At 32.3% G+C, this 20,911-nt stretch overlaps 4 protein-coding genes across 6 annotated transcripts; 1 reads left to right on the forward strand and 3 right to left on the reverse strand.

Annotated features, from left to right (window-relative positions):
• Nucleotides 1-85: 85 nt before the first annotated feature.
• Nucleotides 86-4,021, reverse strand: LOC110632390 (uncharacterized). Its single transcript, XM_058148839.1, has 5 exons — nucleotides 3,707-4,021; nucleotides 2,771-2,903; nucleotides 1,825-2,045; nucleotides 675-839; nucleotides 86-504 (listed from the first exon to the last, which is right to left on the reverse strand). Exons 1-5 carry the CDS (start codon nucleotides 3,875-3,877, stop codon nucleotides 418-420), a joined length of 777 nt encoding a protein of 258 aa, XP_058004822.1. The 5' UTR covers nucleotides 3,878-4,021; the 3' UTR covers nucleotides 86-417.
• A 1,100-nt stretch (nucleotides 4,022-5,121) lies between these two features.
• LOC110632391 (probable U3 small nucleolar RNA-associated protein 11) lies at nucleotides 5,122-9,253 on the forward strand. 2 transcript variants are annotated; one of them, XM_058148840.1, is made up of 10 exons: nucleotides 5,122-5,274; nucleotides 5,505-5,601; nucleotides 5,715-5,805; nucleotides 5,888-5,979; nucleotides 6,067-6,160; nucleotides 6,277-6,356; nucleotides 7,453-7,536; nucleotides 8,601-8,700; nucleotides 8,806-8,901; nucleotides 8,980-9,253. In XM_058148840.1, exons 2-9 carry the CDS (start codon nucleotides 5,546-5,548, stop codon nucleotides 8,896-8,898), a joined length of 690 nt encoding a protein of 229 aa, XP_058004823.1. In that variant the 5' UTR covers nucleotides 5,122-5,274; nucleotides 5,505-5,545; the 3' UTR covers nucleotides 8,899-8,901; nucleotides 8,980-9,253. The 2 variants fall into 2 exon arrangements, with proteins under 2 accessions (XP_058004823.1, XP_058004824.1); XM_058148841.1 differs by having other exon boundaries at nucleotides 5,124-5,274; nucleotides 5,516-5,601.
• A 603-nt stretch (nucleotides 9,254-9,856) lies between these two features.
• On the reverse strand, nucleotides 9,857-12,477 carry LOC110632395 (adenine phosphoribosyltransferase 2). The gene is made up of 7 exons (XM_021780611.2): nucleotides 12,230-12,477; nucleotides 11,996-12,106; nucleotides 11,377-11,469; nucleotides 10,669-10,818; nucleotides 10,484-10,542; nucleotides 10,262-10,331; nucleotides 9,857-10,017 (listed from the first exon to the last, which is right to left on the reverse strand). The coding sequence occupies exons 1-6, from the start codon at nucleotides 12,318-12,320 to the stop codon at nucleotides 10,275-10,277; spliced, it is 561 nt and encodes a 186-aa protein (XP_021636303.1). The 5' UTR covers nucleotides 12,321-12,477; the 3' UTR covers nucleotides 9,857-10,017; nucleotides 10,262-10,274.
• A 5,480-nt stretch (nucleotides 12,478-17,957) lies between these two features.
• LOC110632394 (uncharacterized) lies at nucleotides 17,958-20,765 on the reverse strand. 2 transcript variants are annotated; one of them, XM_021780609.2, is made up of 4 exons: nucleotides 20,664-20,765; nucleotides 20,123-20,250; nucleotides 18,722-19,253; nucleotides 17,958-18,454 (listed from the first exon to the last, which is right to left on the reverse strand). In XM_021780609.2, exons 1-4 carry the CDS (start codon nucleotides 20,690-20,692, stop codon nucleotides 18,286-18,288), a joined length of 858 nt encoding a protein of 285 aa, XP_021636301.2. In that variant the 5' UTR covers nucleotides 20,693-20,765; the 3' UTR covers nucleotides 17,958-18,285. The 2 variants fall into 2 exon arrangements, with proteins under 2 accessions (XP_021636301.2, XP_058004825.1); XM_058148842.1 differs by having other exon boundaries at nucleotides 20,427-20,765.
• Between the last annotated feature and the right edge of the window lie 146 nt (nucleotides 20,766-20,911).

Below are 20,911 nucleotides of genomic sequence, written 5' to 3' on the forward strand. Positions count from 1 at the left end.
GCCTTGTGGTCAACTTGAACTGCCCTTATTCTATTGAATGCAAACTACCTTTGAACCAAAAAAAACCGAAAGAAGAAATAAGACAGACAAAAACCGATTTACGTTCAGATCCTAATGCTGACAATTGTTCAACACAATGTCAATAGAGAGATGAATAATAGATGAAAGTATACGTGGTACTGTACTGTATCATAATTTGCTGAAAAAATAATTTAAGAGAAAAACCAATTAATTTTTTTTTCTTCTTTGTAATATGCCACACTAGGCTAGTGGCCTCCCATATCCACTGAATTGGGAAACGTACATGACAACCTCTACTTAACACGCATAACCTCTGCCAAACTCGACACAAAACGCAGTTGCAACAAAGCATGCATTTGCTAAATATTATCAATCATATATTGGTTCACATCTTTATTAAAAGACATCAGGATGGAAACGTCCTGGTATGGGGCTGCTTTGCTGGGCCTGTCTCAAATGCATCATCAATGCATAGTTATTCACCTGAAAGCAAAACCGTGAACCAGACTTCTTAGGATGACAAAAAAATGAATTTAATTATTTAATTTTTTTTCCGCATAATATTTAAACTATATCCTTTTCTTCCCCTTCTTCATTCCACTGGAGAAAGGAAAAAAAAGAAAATGTTTACGAAAGTTTGATTCTGTTCTGACCTCAAGAGTTTTCAACTGCTGTTGATATTGGGATACCAACTGCTGCAACTCTCGATGTTTATCCTCAAACTCTTTCTGACGTTCATGCTGGATAGCCACAGCTCTTTTCAGGATGGTGTTTTCTCGCATCAGTACTTCAATATGCTCTTTTAGCATCAAGTTTTCCTGAAATAGAAAAGCACCACTTATATCTGCATACAAAATATGTTGTCTAATGGAATTGATCCAAAACTTTTCCTTCAAATTTATACCATTTCATAATGTAGTCCTTGAACAATAGTTTCATAGAATTAAGTAGTAGAATAATAAAATTTGTGACAATATACACCTTTTAGTCACCAATTTCTTTTTCTAAATTATCATGTTCACAAATCATCTGAAAGATAAAAAAAGATGCCAATATTATGCGCAGATTCTCATACTAAGGAGTGAGGAATTCTTAGACAATCTATGGAATACCTCACACGCTAACTTCTAACCATGACTTTCCCAAAGAATGTTCTTATTAAAAAAATTTTATTGATTATGAATAAAATCAACCAGCAATTGCAAACATAAAAACCCCCTCTTTCCTCTTTCCTCCCCCAATGCTTCTCCCCATATCATATTGATATTTGATAAAGAAGCCATAAAGAACATTTTTCTGGCCAACTATTAGAAATGCAAGGGCGTTCACTTTAAACTTTCTTGAGGAAGAGATTAGAAATACAATGGGATTCACCTTAAACCTTTTTCAAGAAGAAGAGAGATCTTAAAGACTTCTATTCTATTATTTATTGTCTAGCATAAAGATGACATGGGGCGTGCACCTAACTGCTGCCTAGTACTGTAAACTCTGAAGGGAAGGTAATTCGATGCTCCTTTTGATTTGTTGCGAAAAGGAGAAAATTAATTCAATCCATGGAAAAGTTAAGGTTCCTAAGGTCCCTTAGACTATTTCTCTAAGTGGTTAACATTAATCAAATGTTGGAGACATCAAGAAATTGACATGTTTGCTACTGTCACTGCTGCCAAATGGCATTATATTTTATTACTATTATACCAATCAAAAACTATCAATAACCTTAGCATCCTAGTAGTGCAGCATCCACAACAGAGCATTGTATATAGGGAAAAAAAAGTCTGAGTCTATAAAACAGATAGATGATACCTTCTGTAAACTCTGTGCTGCATCTTCAGCAGCATGCTTACTGATAGATCTCTCCAAAATCTCCAGCACTCTTGAGGCACGAGCTCTAGCATCATCAACATTGGCAGCACTCATCATTTCTCTTACAAACAAGTCCACCCATTCTGCACCATCCACAGGAACGTTGCTTGGCACTGATGTATTCTCAGAAGCAGCAGCATCTCCATCATTGGGTAATGTACCTGTTAAATTTGCAAGCAGCTATGAGGTTCCTTTTCCTATATTTGATATCAAACAAACTAAACAACGAATCATGTAAAGACATACAGAATGTCATATGATGCTCACAACTGTACGCAACAATCCAGTTCTACTGATCATGCCATTTCACACTACAAAGCTAAATGCAGCTCCCTTTACAACAACAAACTGTTCTAGAGAATGAATCTTCAAAAGAATGCCATAACTAAAATTGACATTCCACAACAAGTCAATCCAATTATTAGAGTGGAAAAGAAGGGAAAAAAATTCATACACCTAAAATGTTTGGTGAAATTATATCCTAGACCAAGAGAGACATTGCTAGGATAACAAAATAATGGAATTATATTGTGGACCCAGAAAGACATATACTAAAAGACATACAAGATACATGCCTTGAATCTAAGATATCAAAATATTCAAATTTCATTATATAAAGAGGACCAAAAATATGTTATGTGAATAAAAAAAAACTCAGGTCTCAGAATTTATGAATACTAACATGAATTTGGTTCCTATCCCTAGTTACTAACAAATTTAACTGATGTCAGAAATAAACTTCACATTGAACTAAAAACCATCCAAACAAGTGACAGAGAGAGAGAGAGAGAGAGAGAGAGAGAGAGAGAGAGAGAGAGAGAGAGAGAGTTTCATACAGTTAGCACAGTTTTTTTTTTTTAATCTAACATTTAATGAATTTACATACCTTGCTCTGCATTTAGACTAGCTTCTTCAGCAGAACCTGAATTATGCTCTGCAGATTCTAAATGGTGCTCATTCAGGCTATTGATGGCAGAGTCTAAATCATTAGAAGATTCAAAAAGTGCTCTCTCAAGAAGCTGCAAGTTTAAATCATGACACAGTTAATGACATTGGCATTTTGCCATCAACAAGGTCACAGATGACAATGTTGTTAGGTATCTGATTATGGCAACAAAGGAGAAGAAAACCGGATCACTCATTGCAAAACCAAAAAAAAAGGGATATGTTAATGAAAATGAATCTATAGGGCATAAGGTTTAGATTAGTTAACATACACTATTCAATAGGGAGAATGAAACAACAATGTAGAAAGTGTACCAATACGTCATCAGTTATTGCCCCTCATACCAGAGAGTAAACCACTGATCGAAACAAACAACTTTGACAAGCAAGACGACTTACGAATGCATTATGAAAAATATGTAAATCACATACCAATCTTCCAAACCAACACCAGGATTCAGGACTCTTATAAAAATAGAAGCTTGTGCAAATTTAAAGTTAAGTTAAATTTTAGATTACAGAAAGATTAACATACCGTCTAAGCAAGACCTAACACTAAGCTTGGACATATGGATTTAAGTTTAACAATTTGGTTTTTGCTCAACTTCATGAACAGTTATTAGAAAATGGTGGAATTGAACTTCAGTGAAATCCAACTTAATTGAAGAGACCAAAGCTAATCGATTTCATATAACGAATTTTTACCCAAAAAACCACAATGAATCACCCAAACAGACACACTATACAAAAGATAGCGCCATGTCTATTAGAAGCCAAACAATATCATAATATCAGTCTGAGCAACACAAACACACCCCTAATTCATAAATTATCCACCATACTCACGCGATCTAAATCGAGAGAGATAGAGAGAGACCTGAGAATCGACGTGCGGGAAAAGAGCTTTGAGATGATGGAGAGGGGAGGGAGGCGAGAAGCGAACAGGTGAAGAAGAAGAGGAACTGCATCGAAGCCTTTTGGATACAGGAGGCGAGGGAAGATCCTCCAGCAAGAAGGATCTCTTGCTCCCACAAACTATCGCTGACATTTTCCGGCGAATTCTAGGGTTTCCTGTTATCCTGGTAAAGTGATATCGAGGCTGTATGGGGTTTTGGCTTGGGGATTAGGTCTGCTGGTTCTGCTGTTGTGTTTGATTTTTTGTAGATATTTATTAGAATATAGCGCTCGTGAAAAGAAGGAAAGCGGTGGCCTTTTTAAAAGGACAAGATTGGCGCGTGGATGTGTTGCCGGTAGTTCGTGTTTTCCTGGGCGTGAAACGATAACGTTTTTATGTTGCGTCGAAATCAATCCCCGTGAGCTCCTTCAACGTATGGCAAGGGCCCGGTCGGTGATCAAAGCAACTTCTGGTGAGAAAAAATAATTAATTAATTTATATAACGAAAATATAAATTTTAAAAATTAATTTTTATATTTTAATAAAATTAATTATTTAATTTCTATATTTTTTAAAAATATAATTATACTTCTATTAAAATCCTTAATTTTTTCTAAAATTAATTTTAATATTAATCAAATTATTATTTAATATTTTTGTTTTAATGAAATTTTTTAATTTATTCTATGTTTTGAAAAAATTAATATATTTAATTTTTTATTTTAATAAAACTAATTATTTTGATAACTAAAACATAATATTTTAAAACTATATTCTTACATAAAAATAAAAATTTTATTATATAGAAGCTAAATTTAAATTTGTATTTTTAAAAATTATTCACATATTTTCCCTTAATTTCATGTGTATTATTTTTATATTTTATCTAAAAAGATAATTTTTATAAATTATTGTCTTAATTACTTAAAGATATAATAAAATTAATTACCTTTTTATATGTATATTTTATATAATTTTTTTATAGAAAGATAAAAAAAATTAAGAAAAAAGAAAGAAAAATATTTGAGTATGAAATAAATAAATATAAAAAAAAAGAAATAAAAAAATATAAAAAATAAACAAAAGAAAGAGTCATGATAGTTTAGATATAAAGAATAATAAAAAAAAATTAATAAAATGACATTATAGAAATTAAATAATATATTTTTTAAAATATATAAATTAATTAATTTTATTAAAATAAAAAAAATAAATAATAATATAATTAATAATATAATTTATTAATTAATAAAAAAATTATGAACAGATTAAATAATTTAATAGATTAAATAATATAACTTTTTCATATAACAAAATTGAATAATTAGTTTTGTTAAAGCAAGGGACTAAATTTAAAATTCTCCATTCTAATATTGTAAATTTAGGGCCCAAATGTAATTTTATTCATAATTAAACGGGTATTAGTAGTGCCCGACGGTACGAGCTGCGGGAGATTGCGGTAATTTCAAAACCCTGCACTTGCTTCAGCTCCACCCTTGACCGCCACCGCCACCCACCTTCACTGGAAAACGGCTTCCTCCAACTTCAAGGTAACACTCTCACCCTGTAATTTCTTTAAAATTTTCTTCTTTTTCTCACAAGCTTTGATTGTACAAAAACCCTGTGAAAGAGGAAAGGAAACAAGTGAACTCTGAAAATAATTCAATTCTGTTGGAAATTTTTATGTGATTGGAGATTTAGATCATTCCCAGTTAAATAAGCCCTCAAGGGATTGTTTTTGTTGTTTTCTCGGGTATCTCATCATTGACCTATCTATTAGGAATTGCTCAGGAAGCAGGAACAAGAAGCCGCAGCAGAAGCATGTCATCCCTAAGGAATGCTATTCCCAAAAGGGCTCACAAGGAGCGATCTCAACCGTGAGTGATTAATAATTCCTTTCCTCTTTTGCATTAATTCTTTGGTTACTCTTTCTATTCGATCCTATTTCTTTTTCCCCTTTTCATGATTTCCAATTTGAATGTCATGCCAGGCACTCAAGGAAGAAATATGGACTCCTTGAGAAACACAAGGACTATGTTGTCCGTGCAAAAGCTTTCCACAAGAAAGAGGAAACTTTACGGGTAGAGTAGATTTGCTTGGTGTACTATTCTGCCTTTTGCTTTCATTGTTCATCTATAATATGGGGCTATGAATGTTTTGCAGAGGCTCAAGGAGAAAGCTGCTTTTAGGAATCCTGATGAGTTTTACTTCAAGATGATTAAAACTAGAACTGTCCATGGAGTTCATAGACCAGAGTAACATTCTCATATTCTCATTCTTATTTTGTTCCTTGTTGTTTTATTTATTTGTAATTCACTCTGTCCCCCCTGTTTTCTTTTTAGGAGTCAAGCAAACAAATACACTCATGAAGAGCTCATGTTGATGAAGACACAGGATATTGGGTATGTTCTTCAGAAACTGCAAAGTGAAAAGAAGGTGGGTGGTTGATAAGATTGCTGTTTATGTAGGATTTCTGGCTAATTTTGGGATTTTGGTCTTAGGATGACTCTGCTATGTCAGAGCAATGATGAAAATTCTGTTATTTGCTGCAGAAAATTGAAAAACTGACAGCCATATTGCACTCTCTTGATATTCAGCCATCAAACAGGCATATTTACTATGCTGAAGACAGGTTTGAGCTCCTAATTTCTTATTGTTGTCATGAGATTGTCATATTCTCTGTTTATGTTGAAATTTAATTTTATTTCTTAAGGAAGTCTAAAGAGTAAATAGAAAATGGTTATTAGTGTTTGATTAATGTTCAGGTTATTAATTTTCCTTCCACTGCACACATAATAAAAAAGAGAACAAAAATCTTGACGGTTATGTTTAATCATATGATAATACCTGTTTCTTTGCTGTTTATATGATTGGGCTGCATATCATGATCTTGAGAGAAGAGATGGAAAAGAAAGGGGTAGGGGATGCGATTTAAAAATGGTGGTTCATTTGGATTTAGGGAATGAATTTCGTATGTCAGTTCTAATCGTATTTTCAATAGGTATTGCACAGCTTATAATGTTGGAGATTTATAAGGCTCCAAATTTAAGAATCTAACTTTGTTATTGTTGGCAGAAGAAATGAAAAATTTCTCTCTCTCTCTCTCTCTCTCTCTCTCTCTCTCTCTCTCTCTCTCTCTCTCTCTCTCTCTCTCAGTGTGTGTGTGTGTGTGTAATTTACCTTGTACTTGCCATTTTCCTTGCTTTTTAGCATTTGTCTCACTTTCCCTAGCAAGTAAGTTTGTTATTTGTAGAACATGCAAAGAAGTCACAACTTTGATTTGTTTGATTCTCCATGATCATCTTTTGAGTGACCTCCACTTGTTCAAGAAGGTTACCTCTTCACACACGTGTGACAGTATTAGGTGTGGAGAGTAGGGTGCATGGCATCTCATGAGGCATTTATGAGTTACAGCTATATGCATTGAAGTGTTCCTACTTTCATAGTCCAATATGGTTGCTGGTTTCTGATATACTAATTGAGTGAATCCATGGATATTGTACATTTATTATACATATGTGCACAATATGTATAGAGTTGTTTGCTTTCCAACATATGTTTGCAGTCCTTGGAAATCATTTTTATATGCCTATGTTTGAGAGACTATTAAAACTTGACAAGAAAAATTACTTATAAAAACGAAAAGGAGGGAATAGATAGTGTTATGAGTCAGCAACCAACAGATGGCTTTTTTGGGTTTTTATTTTGTTCATTTGCTTATCTTGCAGGGAGGAGGCTAGAGAGTTAAAGTCACGGTCTTCAGAAAATAAAATTGTAATTGCTTCTGACGATGTCCCCAATGACATTAAGAGGTAAAAATTTCTTGCATAGTAAAATATAAATCCACTTTCAAAAGGATTTAAAACAAAAAAGATTAAAAAAAAACACTGTTAAATCTGACTGATCAAAAACACTGTTAAATCTGACTGATCACTTCAAAAGTTAAATCAATTTGGTACTTGGAGATCCTTCTCCCTCGCATTATATGCGTGCATCCCTGTCTCCACACGCGCCCCATACTTCAAAACTCTCCCCGTGTCAAATCAATAGCTTTTGCCAAATTAGTTCTCCTACTTGTAAAGGTTTTAAAACCTGCTATGAAGGATTGTATTTGGCATAGATTTACACATGAAAATGCAATGGGTTACATTTCCATGGGGTTGACAATGTATTGGATTAAAAATAAATTTGTCTTGAATTCTTATTTCAAGTTGCCATGTTAACCAAGTATTTGGAGCCTAGAACTTTTTGCATCATCATTCCTGTTTTCAGTTCTGATTCTCATTCATATATGCAAGAGATGAACGAGGGTAGGAGGATGCCCACTTCGAAGGTTCAAGCATTCAACAAATCGCTACTGAATCTTCCTTTAATAACACAGTGCCAATGGAATGAATTTTCTTTGAAAAAACCAAGGGAAATAATTTTCCTATTTGTACTTTATTCTATTGAATATAAAGCATTCTATGGGACAAATATTCCTTGGAATCAAAGTAGGAATCAAATTATTTATTCAACTCAAAACTTTGCCTCTGTGAATTCACTTAACCAAATAGAAATGGTTATTTTGGCTTGGTCAGTTCTTCCCTCACCCACCACACCTAACCCAAAGCAAAGAGGTTTCTTGATTCAGATGGAATATTTATTTTATTGTATTAATCAACAGTCTATTCTGTGAATTCACTTAATCAAATAGAAATGGTTTTTTGGCTTGGTAAGTTCTTCCTCCACCCACCACGCCTAACCCAAAACAAGGAAGTTTCTTGATTCAGATGGAATATTTATTTTATTATATTAATCAACAATCTATGGAATCATTCCTGCTGTGAGATAGGCCAGTTACATTAATGTTGTAATATCTTATTTTTATGTCCAGGAAAACCACCAGTTCCTACAGAGAGCTAGAAGCCCGGAAGAACAGAGTAAATCAGTTGGAGAAAGTATATGCAGATATGGCATTGCAGAAGGAATTACAGGTATCAATGTTTTAAACTTGTCTTGCTTTAATACGATTGTATGGTTTGGTTTAGTTTGGTATTCATTGATGTTTAACATAAAAGATACTTCTTAATGATGGTCAGAAAAAGGGTCGAAAGCGCAAACTGCATGAAGATGAGATCGTCTGTCCAACTTCCAAATCAGTATATAAATGGCGATCAGAAAGAAAGCGGTGAAAGGTGTGTACTTATCTTTTGGCTTCTCTGTCAAGTTGTTTGTACGCTTTTATTTAGTGTTGTACTGGTGATTTTTTTCAGGAAAGCTTTATTCTTGTGGGAGGTTAAACAAAGTTCTTATTTTGGATCACTTCGACAGTATGAGCTCCACGTCATTGTCAGCTGAAGGAATTGACGAACCACTTGAGCTGGTGGTGTGAAATGACTGGCATTCAAATGTAACATTTGTATTTTAAATTTTGACATTTAAACTATTTAAGATGTGGTCTGGTATCGAAATTTGCCATATTTTTGACATATGATTGCCACTATTTTTATTCAACCCTAAATTGGCCAAAAGAGTTTTAAGTTGGTATCTCATTGTGATTTAGGAGTTCAGATTTCTTCGCTATCTCCGACCTGTCTCATAATAATCTTTGGTGTTTATGGGGAAGTCTTTACCCCTTTCAGGCGGTAGACTGTCATGCTCTAAATGACGACTGCTATGGGCTGCATTTGTATTGGGCTTTTTATCATGGAATCGTGAAATCAAATCCAAATCATAATACCTATAGTTGTAATCTCTGTATCTCAAAACAGCTGAATTTTAACTTGATGCAAGTCATTGAAAACCTCATTGCCAATGAACGGTTCTAAAGAACGATGGCGTTTTTTTTTTTAACACTGAGAGTTGAATCAGTGGCAGCTACTGGTTTAGAAATTATCAAATCTTAAAGCAATTCGTTTCTTGCAATTTATAGATGTAACTGCGAGTAGTGACCAAGTGATTCAATGTCGAGTCCACCCAATAATTAAGAGAATTTCAGCACTCTTTTTCAAGATATCCCAACACAAAACCAATTTCGTCACATTTATTTGTTTCTTGCTGGGTAGCTGCTTATGATTTTCTTATGAAGAGGCAAAATTTGACAATTTCAATCAACGGCAAATGGCAACCAATGCCTGGAACAGACCAACATAAACTGAAAGCGTAAATGCATCTTCTTGAAAATTATTTCTGTTAGCAGGGAATTACAAAGGAGGGAAAGGAAAAACATCAGAAAGCGACTTTGTTCAAAGTGGTGGAGAGAAGCACATAATGGGAGATTTTCAGCTGCAATGCGCAATTAATTCTGTAAACTGGAGAAAGAAAGTGAAATTGTCAGGATGAGAAAAAGCTCAAAATTATTGCATCTAAGGTTACATATATCTATATATATACGGTGTAGTGGGAAGTTTTCACTTTTTTTGCATCAAACCTGGCTGTTGATGAACATGAATTATACTGGTGCAACTTATGCTAAAAATTAAGGGTTAAAGTCTAATTAACTAAGCCGTAATCCTAATTGTATAAGCTTTTTGCATCAAGAGAACATGAAACTACCAGATCAATTTGTTTACTGGCGTGGCTCCACAAGAATGTACAGTGGCTTCCCGTTTAGTCTGCACTTTCCCTGCCAAAGAAACAACATCCCTTCTGATGAATTCATGATGAGAAGCACTTATATTCATAGGTAGACTAGAGAGATCTTTGGAGCATATATGAAGCATGAAAAGTCATGTCCAGAAGCCTGCCATTGTTTTGGCAACATACTATTGCTATTACCTTGAACTCAGGCAACCCAATAACGCATGCACATTCTACAACTTCAGCTCCAACGCGTTCTAGTTAGTGGGAAATCAAAATGTATAGATCTTTAGTCAGGGAGTAGAACACTAATAGAAATATGAGTGCATGTTGAGAAGAAGAGGAAGAAAGAAAAAGAAACTAACAGTACCTTCAGAACTTACCTAATAGTGTTATTGCTGCAGAGAGTGTTCCACCAGTGGCAACTAAATCATCAATTATAATAGCACGTTCCCCATGGTTAACATCACCAACGTGCATCTCGAGACAATCGTTGCCATATTCAAGTACGTATTTTTCAGAAATGACTTCTCCTAGATATTCAAATACTGAAGGATTTAATTTGAGATTCGCAAGATTAAGCTCAATCATTCTGAAGGTCTAGCACAGTTTTAACTTTTATGATAAAAAGAATGAAACTAAGCATTTGAACATAGGTTTATGAAACTGGGCACAGAAGAGAAGCAATTTCCTATTCTTTATGATCCCATTTCCTTCATTCTAAAGAAATAATGAAATAGGACAATCTTATAATTCAACCAATGTACTGAATTCTAAGGTCTCATGGGGTTCAAGATCCCTACTTTTCGGAAGTTTAAATCCCAAGAATCAACTTACCCCCATGGGTTAAACAAGTTACTTCCTGGAAAGTAAAGTAAGTGGCTTCCTTAACTTTTGAGACAAAATGCAATCAAACAAGCTGAATTTGTTAACTTCTGGGAACTTGAAGTTCTTGAGTTAATTTACTCTCATCCAAGAAACACCTAAATAAAGGATATGTCTAATTGTCTATCATCACATTTTAACAAAACATGTACCGGAGATTCTGCCACAAGTTTTGCTATATTACCAGTATTCATATGAGAACATACCTGGCAACTTTTTAGGTTTACGTAGAGGGACAAACTTAGCACCAATAGCTAATGCAATTGAAGGGCCAAATAAAAAGCCTCTGGCTTCTACTCCTGGAAAAACATTTTGACATTTTAAACAACCATTCAATAGGCAGAAAAGATGGCTGTTCTTGGCCACTATGATTCCACCATAGAAGAAGCTAAATACAAACAAGCAAAGTATCCAATTCAAGACATTATATAGCTTTGTTATAATCAAGTTTTTTTTATATATATCATTGGAACTAAGAATAATAGGTACCTTATATGATTGTTCATATAAATTCATTGAGAGAAATTCAAAGATTCAGATTTAATTCTGCTGATATTGGATGCCCAACATTGACTACTGATAATGAATAAAGGGAAAGATTTTTGTTTTTTTTTAAATCCCAATCTGAGCCATTATGATATATGGAGATCCCATTATATACCGACTCGTTTGATATAAAAAAGAAGTATGATTTATAGCTACCACTTGACATATATATTAATTTCTTATAGCCACAACTTGACATATATATTAATTTCTTGCCGATATAAAGGCCTGCAAATTTATAAAATATGTGTTTGTGTATGTGTATGAGAGAGAGAATACCTGCAACAACAGAGATATCCATATCTCTATAGCGATCAACAAAAATATCCACAGTGTCTTTAAAAGCCTTGTGATCAAGTAACAGTGTGGTTATGTCTTGAAACATAATTCCTAACACAGAAAGAACCCACAAAAAGAAGAAGAAAGAAAGAAACAGAAAAAGAAAGAAAAAAAAAGCTTTAGCAAACTTTGCTTTTGCAAGAAAAAGAAGTAGAAGAAAACCAGAAACACTACCTGGTTTAGGGAAATGAGGGACTACTCTTATGGCATCTGATATGGCCTTCAATCTTGGGTCTCCTTGCAGACCATTTTCTCCTGCAAACATTTTCTCTTTCTTGGATGTTCACTGTAATTTTCCCTCTAAAACCCGGCAGAGTTGTTTCTTTTTCCTAAGCAAGAAGGGAGAATGAGAGTGTCATTTAAGAAAGTGTATCTTTGTTGGCCAAAGCACCACTGAAGAAGATCTAAGTGCTCAGTGCTAAGTATTTATAGGCTCCCTCACTCTTTCTTTTATTATTTACTTGCTAATCTAGTTTTGATAGGTTTTCACTCTATGATGAATAGTTTCATAATAAATTACAAAACTTTTATATATTTAATTTCTTTATTTTTTATTTGTTTCATTATTTTTATATTTATTTATCTTTGAATCACTATAGCATTGTTCACTGTAATAACTCTCATTACACCAATCTTTTTTATTTATTAATTTATCACTTATATATCAAAATTTATGTCTTAAACAAATATATATACGTATAGTAAATTTTTAGAAAAATGCATTCATGCAATTCATATTATTATAATTAACTATGAGATTATCTGGAACATAATCGAGGTTATTTAATTTTGGATATATATACATATACAATTCTCTCCCTATATAAAAAATATAAAAAAATATATATTGCATTATTAGTGTAGTGAAAATGTTTTTTTAAATAATTAAAGGCACTAAATTTACATATAATATATTTCATATTGTACTATTAATATTATAATGAGAACGGAAAAAAAGACGTAGCTGATACTCAATAGAATAAATCATTTGTAAAAAAAAAATTTAATTAAAATTTTTTATAGAATCATATTTAAATTTTATTTCTTTTAAAATGAAAAATTTTTTAAATTAAAAGTAATTAATTTTTTATTTTAAAAATTTAAAATTAATTAAAAATAATCAATTAAATTAAATTTTTATAAAATTCTACATCCTAAAAAGATAATATTGCTTGCAAAGATTTTGATGTGTTATGCCAAAATGTCACATTATTTTAACATTATACAGTAAAAGTTAAAGAAAGAAAAGAAAACTATCCTAAATAAGTATGAGATTGATTTAATTTTTTTTTAATAATGAGGATATAAATTTAAAATACAAATAATTATATATAATATAATTAAAAAAATATAAAAAATTTACATTATTCAACTATAAAATTTACATTTATAAATAAGATATGAAAAAAAATTTTACTGTAATGAGAAAAAATAAATTATAATCACTCTGAATTCTCAAAACTTTAGTAATAGATTTTTTAAACTTTCATAATTAGTTAAAATAAATGAAATATATAATATTATTTTTAAGGATCTCATAAAATATTACATTTTTTCAGAAGGAATTATAATTTGTATTCATGAATATATATATAAGGTAAATATTTAATTAGTTACAGATTAAAAAGGTAAAAATCATAAGGTAATTTGGAAAAGTTACAGAGGAATAGAGAGTGGGAGTGGCTGGCAGCCGGGAGATGATGATATACAAATGGATTCTAGTGGTGGTACCAAAAATATAAATATTCTGAGGTGTCAAGGTTAGATTCGGAAATGTGGACCTCAGGAATTTAATGGTCAATATCAAAGAGCAGGTGTTTGGAATTCGACCGTTGGTCTGGGCTTTGATTCTCTGTATGGGAAGCAGGATTAGATCATAAAATACTACGCTACGCATGCATCTTATTCATAAATGTTATCCGTACCAACCAAAATTGGGCTTCCCAATGTTGAAACGACTGTCAAATTACCATGTCGTTTCGTAACAAGCAAATGTAGTGTTTATTTAATATTATCGTTGAAATTACTATTAAAGATTTATTTTTTAAAATATATTAATTAAAAAATAATTAAAATAATAAAATTATTTTTTAAAATTATTTTTTTTAATAATATTTAAAATAATATTTTTATTTAAAAAAATAATTTCAGATTCTAAAACTTAATACAAAAATAGAGTTTGAGCACATTTTCTTTACTGGAGGTTAAAGAGTAGGGATTCAAAATTAAATATATTAAAAAATTATTATACTTTTAATTATTAAATTAAATCAAATTATTATGAGGGTTTATAAAAATAGGAGCTCGGTTAATTAATTATTAATTGTGGTAAATCTGGAATAATAGGGTGGAATGTGATGAAATAGATCAACCAAAAAAATCGAAAGAAGATTCATGTCCACTATAATTGGGATGGCCCACAAAAGCAACGTACCTGATCTACTGTTGAAGTGCACGCGTGCGTACTATCTTGCCAAGCAATTTACCTGGGTGCTCCCAGGCCCCCCAGCAATGCATCTACGCTTTTTCTACTTTTGGACGTTGCAGGTTCTTCTTAAATACTCCTTATGTAATCTCCACCATCTGATCTTTATTATTCCTTTTTTAAGTAGGTGGATCGGATTCAGACAGAAGTGAGTATTATCCAATTTAAATTGAATAAATTAAATTAAATTATTTTAATTTAATAATTTAATTTAATTTTTAAGATAATTCAATTTGATTTGAATTTATATTATAAAAATTTTTATTATTTTCAGTTAAGTTCGACTTTAAAATGAAAAAATTAGTTAAATCGAATCAAATCGAATAGTTTTATTGATTTTTGAATTGATTTACTTTTATAGAAAATTTATGAATTATATGAAATTTTATATATATAAATTATTTAATTTTATTGATTAATGGTTATTAGGTTCAAACTAAGGTTAAAATCAAATTAAATAACTTAAAAATTAAGTCTAAATTAAAAAAAAATTAATCAAAAATCAAAATAGATTAGTTTAGACCGAACCAAACCGAAATAGGGAGTTTGATTCGATTTTGTTTTTTATCTATTTTGGTTCGATTCGATTTTTAAAATATATAATTTGATTTTCATGATTTGATTTAACTTGATTTAATTTGATTCAATTTGAATCGAATACTCACCTTAAATTCAAATATTGAATATATTCAATAAATAATATACCTTTTTAATTATTGGAGCAAGCTAAATTAACGGATTATCATTCTTTTGAAAGACAAGTTGTTGATGCTTTTAGGGGTAGCATAGCCCTTGTTATTTGGAGGTTGAAATGATGGATCAAATGGCCGATGCATTGATACAGATTCAAACAGGCTAATTATTTTTTTTTTTTTGGGGTCTTGCCCAATCATTATCATCATCATCAACCATGATTAGGGTTCATCACGTTTTATTAATGTAATTTTTAATTTATTGATGATTTAATGATTAATGATCTATTTTATAATAATTATGCAACAAAAGCATGTCAATTATCGAATAATTCTTTGATAGAATCACTAATTTGGATGACATGTGAATGTGCTCAATATTAGGGTTGATTCTCACTTGATATTATTGAAGATTGGGTGATTTAGATTTTAATTACTGTTTGATTAATTCATAATCCACTTTGAAAATAATGTATTTTAATATTGTTGAATCAAAATTTATTAGTAAAAATTTTTATTTTGATTAATTTAATTGCAATTTTTATTAGTTTGATAATTAAAAAATTTTCTCTCCTTCCATATACCATTCTCTGGGTAAAATGCTGACTTGATTCCTTGTGCCTACTTGCCTTTTAAGCAAGTATATAGACATTTTTGGCAAAAGATAGGTCTCTTCTTATGCATTTTGGATTTTAATAATTCAACTACTTATGTTGCTTATGATATTTGAAAAAGAAAGTTGAAATCTTTTCTTCTGTGTTTTGTAAAATTCATGAAGATTTAGACAATCTCCATTATTTTGGCATTGGTTGATTGATAGAGAAAAAGGTAAAGGGGAAAAAGAAAAAATCTTAGTCTAGGTTCTTATTCATCACTTAGGTTTGTATGTTTGTGAATTTGTGGTCAATTTTTAGCCAACACTCAAATATTATTGTCATTCTTCTAGTTAGAATGAGTCGCTTTGTAATGAGTAACACCAATAAATGTAGCTTCTTGATTTTCTTTTTTTATAGAATTGAGTTTGACTGTAACTCGAACTTAAAATCTAATAATTTTAGAGATTATTAATTATGATTTAAATTTAAAATCTCATAGTTTTGGAGACCACTTAAATACCACTGAATTAAAACTCATTAATAGCTTCATGATTGTTTGAATTCTAGAAAAGAGAATTAAAATTAGTAGAACCATGAAGAAAATAAGAGTAAATTCACCTTTCTTTTACTAAAAGAAAGTTTTATATGTGTATTTATTTATTTTAATGGACTCTTATAAATTTAAATATTAAATTTTTTGTATAAAATTTAAAATTAAATAAGGATATAATAATATTTTACTAAGATAAAATTACACAATCAATAAAATTACATAATCAATTGTGTAATCAATTGATAAATTAGATGACTGTTTAATTACCCATACAAGAGAGATGTCTGATAGTGTTAATAATGTTATAATTTACTAACAAGTGTTAGCTTACTGCCATTTCAAAGAGAGAACTCAGGTTTGATTACTAAAGAGAATGTTGTTAAGAGAGACAACTATGAACCTGAAGACATTAGTCTTATACGGAACGTAAAACAGGTATAATGGGATAACCTAATAAATCCAAAAAAATAACATTGTAATTTTTTATATTTTTCACAGTTAATCCAATTATAAGGTATTAGTATTATATTTTGTAGTAGTAAATTATAATTTATTTTTTATATGTTGAAAAAAATTCTAAATCACGGTTGATTATGCTATTATGTTAATAATACAAAATGTTAGGGGTTTCAAACTCTAACATATATCTCTTATACAGATTTTCAATATTCCCAAATTGAATCCCAAATCCAAGTTGAGCTCTCTGCACTTGTAATATTTCTATATTGAAGACTCACAATTCAACAAAAACTGAAAGAAACAAAATCATAAGCATTTATAATCATATGATAGTGGAAGACACTCTTAGTTTTAGAAACACTATGGACTAGTCAGACTATAATATAGGATATGAGCCCCGAAGTCTCTTAGCTAGAGGTGTAGTTAGTGATGTGCAGAAGTACGGCCTGAAGCGCCCCCTACCACCCCCTCCCTTCCACCCCCCCACCGCCCCAACCACAAACCTCTAACAGCTCTTTGTTCTAAATAGACTTAGATGATACTAGACTGCAACTTTTGTCTCCCAATGAACTTGATTGTTCTAAGAAAACATGGAAGTGCGTTTTTCCCAAAACTTGACTTTCCTACATGGAAACATCCAACACTTTTTATTGCATTATTCGTGCACATCTGTTGGCTGCACTTGTACTTGTATGTCCTAATCCTTCTCAAAGTTTATTTCCAAAAGGAATAAGCTACTCAACTGAAATTAACTTAATACATTCTTGGTCCCAAACTAGTTCATACTCATCATTCATTTATTAGTCTATTACAACCATTTAGAACTGCTTGCACCTGATCCAACAAAGAGTCAAAACTCAAATAAGCAGAGACATATTGTTCCTTGATAGAATGGGAACCTTGTTTGATATTAAATCTTTTTCTGGCTGCTGCAACTTCAAACCATATTTGATTCATCATCAGATTCTTCCCATTTTACTAAAAAAGTAGAGAATTCAAGGCCCCGTTTGGGGTTAAGCTTTGAAGGCCAAAAAAGCATCCTTTTGGAAAAGCATCATTTTACATGTTGAAAAAAGTTATTTTTCCTTGAAGTGAACTGTGGTTTGAGAACATGATATACTTTTAAATTTGATTATTGACTCAAACTTTTGTCCAACAAACTATGGGCACAAAACTGAGAGAAAAAGAGATACAGTTGAAATGCAATTCTGTTGTTGGATTCCTTTCACATATAGTTTGAACAACAAAATGTTATCAACATGTACCTTTCTTGCAGTTTCGGGTATATTACAACTGATAACAAGAAAGTGAGAACATTAACATGATGATGTCTGTAATTTCCACTAATCTACACAACTCTGCTTGCTCTAATTGGATTGTCATATAGATTCTCTTGCCAGCTGATTTTTTGGCTTTACATCACATTTCCAATGACTTCTAGGCTCTTAACTGTGCAACAATGTCCTAACAGGTGCGGTGACTGGATGTGTCGGCAATTTCTGTGTTGTTGCAAACTGATGGATTAAATCTTGAATTCCCATAAATGCCACTAAGAACTCTGCTGCGTCAGTTTGGCTTAACACCTTCATTGCCACCAATTCCAATGCCTTAAACCTGTGATACATTTACTGATATATTTATACACTATGCAGTCTGTAGAACTCACATTTCTGGTAGTAACTAAAGTTACAAGTTTATTTATTCTGCCTACTATATATAGAAAACATATGCATTGGATTGGCATGCCCTTATCAGATGCACGCATAGAAAATATGGTAGCATCTATCTTTTATACTGGTGTTAGAACAGATACTTTTAAATGTCATAAGTGCTGCATTCAGATAGTCATTTAGCTGGGTTCTAAAGGGGAAGAAAGTGGACCTGAGCTGTTGGGCCTTAGTGATGACTTTCTCAATCTTCTTGAACTCAGCTTGAATGCAAGCCAATCTAGTAGTACGTGATGGATACTTGTTGAAAGGAGCAAAGGGAAGGTGAAAGATACATGTGGCTTGAATCTCAGCCATTTCCTCATCAATTATTACCTCCTCAACACGTATTTCACTGATAACCTGAGAGAGGAGCCTTTCCATGTCATTTGAATCCTTTAAGGATGATGATGGGAAGTGCACCAGGCCTTGGAGGAGGTCCAGAATGGCAGAGGGCCGCCACTCTCCAAGCCAGGCAAGGGCAGCTAATTCATTGGGTGGAGCCCATTTAGGCATGAGGAATTGAGCGACATCCTTTAGCCTGGTTGGGATCATGGCTCGGTTGTAATTTGGATGGAACCTATTCAATTGTTCCTCAATTAACTGCTCAAATTCCCACCTTGCCTTGAGTTGTTTCTGCAGCCTTGCTGCTCGAGTCTTTTGTTCTTGTCTCCACAGACCATACTTTGCCAAAGAAAGCTTTCCACCTAATTTCCATACTAACTGTTAGCTTGCATGGAAATCAAAAGAAAATCTCTTTGATTGTAGACACACTCATATACATAAGCACAATCAGGTGAGTGAAACCATCTGCACACTGATACTTGTAAATAAATTTTAATAAACTAGTGGCAGAAATTACAACTGTGATTTTCATTTAATAAAAGGACAAGGATTTGATAGTTTTCATTTTTTACCAACTTGGCTGCAAAGAATAGACATGAAAGCATAAAGTTTGGTTACAGTGAAGGGTCCTAATCAATACATTTCAGCAACGAAAAACATATATGCTTGCATAATTTTGTGAATACAACAATTTATGAGAATGTCTCACTTGCACCTAATGACAAGTAGCATGAAGCCTTCACGAGCTAAGCTCCTTGTAAAAGGCATGGAGGATCTAGTTTTGCTTTAGAGAACAGGTCCTACTTTATGTATTAGGAAAGGAACGGAGTCAACTAGATATTAAATCATTTTGTATAAAATATTAACTAGAAATAGTCTTCCAGAACAATCTACACACACACTGCATCAATTTTGCCCGGCATTTAAGCATATACCATCATCTCTGTTGCCAAAAAAAATAAAAAATAAAAAAAAATAAAATAACATAAACACAATTAAAAAGTTGCTGGGTTTGCAAAAAAATAAACATTTAACATCAATATAATGATGTTCCTCCATTCTTGGCCAAGACCTGGTAGTAGACTATGTTAAGGAAATATGGCAATCTTCATAAATAAAAAAGCAAAGACATTGAAATGAAAATTTCAAGGCTTACTACCTCTACCATAAAAACTTATTCATTTCTTCACATTAAACTGAATAAATGTATAGAAGTTCAGGGAAATTTCACCTCTTTTGCTTGTTTTTGGCCTGTGGAGGGTCATGCACTGTACTTTATGGGCCATACCATCCGTCTCATTATCTACATCTTCTGTTTCTTCGTTCTCTTGCTCATAGCCATTCTTTTCACATATAGTTCTAGGAAAAAGGCATTTGTTTTTATTAGCGAGAGGACACCCAAAAAGAAAAGAAAAGAAATAACATTTTGTGCTCACAGCAACTGGGGTATCCAAAGTTTGTGTCTCCTTTCCATCAAGGCAGAGATAAGGGGGAAATAGTAGGGGGAAAAGAAAAGAAAAACATTTTGTGCTCACAGCAACTGGGGTATCCAAAGTTTGTGTCTCCTTTCTTTTGCGCATATGAATTGATCATGTCATCAAGGCAGAGATAAGGGGGAAATAGTAGGGGGAAAAGAAACTGGGATCTTTCCAACTTTCTGGGATATGCAAAGTTAATTTCAATGCATTTTCTTTTCTTTGGGTAATTTTCTTTCTTCGGATATAAGTCTGCATTTTTTGCATGTTTATCACGAAGAAGGAGATGGAACTTACGAGAGGGTTAGTGCTACTGTCCTTTTCATTGCTCTTTCTAGGTTGATTATTCGTTCGTGATTTTCTTCTTCTTCTTCTCTTTCTCTGCTTTGCAAACCCTCCAGAGTCCAGAGTAGTTGGGAAGTGGGAGACCATAATTCACAAGGCATATCCGGGCTACTTTGGTAGTTTTAAAAGGCCAGCCTTCGATTTTGGACCTATCTGAGGTGTGGTCGATCGGTTGTGTGGGTGTGGTTTTGAGCCCATTC

Source organism: Hevea brasiliensis, chromosome 6 (genome assembly GCF_030052815.1).
Source record: "Hevea brasiliensis isolate MT/VB/25A 57/8 chromosome 6, ASM3005281v1, whole genome shotgun sequence".
In the NCBI taxonomy this organism is placed as follows: Eukaryota; Viridiplantae; Streptophyta; class Magnoliopsida; order Malpighiales; family Euphorbiaceae; genus Hevea; species Hevea brasiliensis.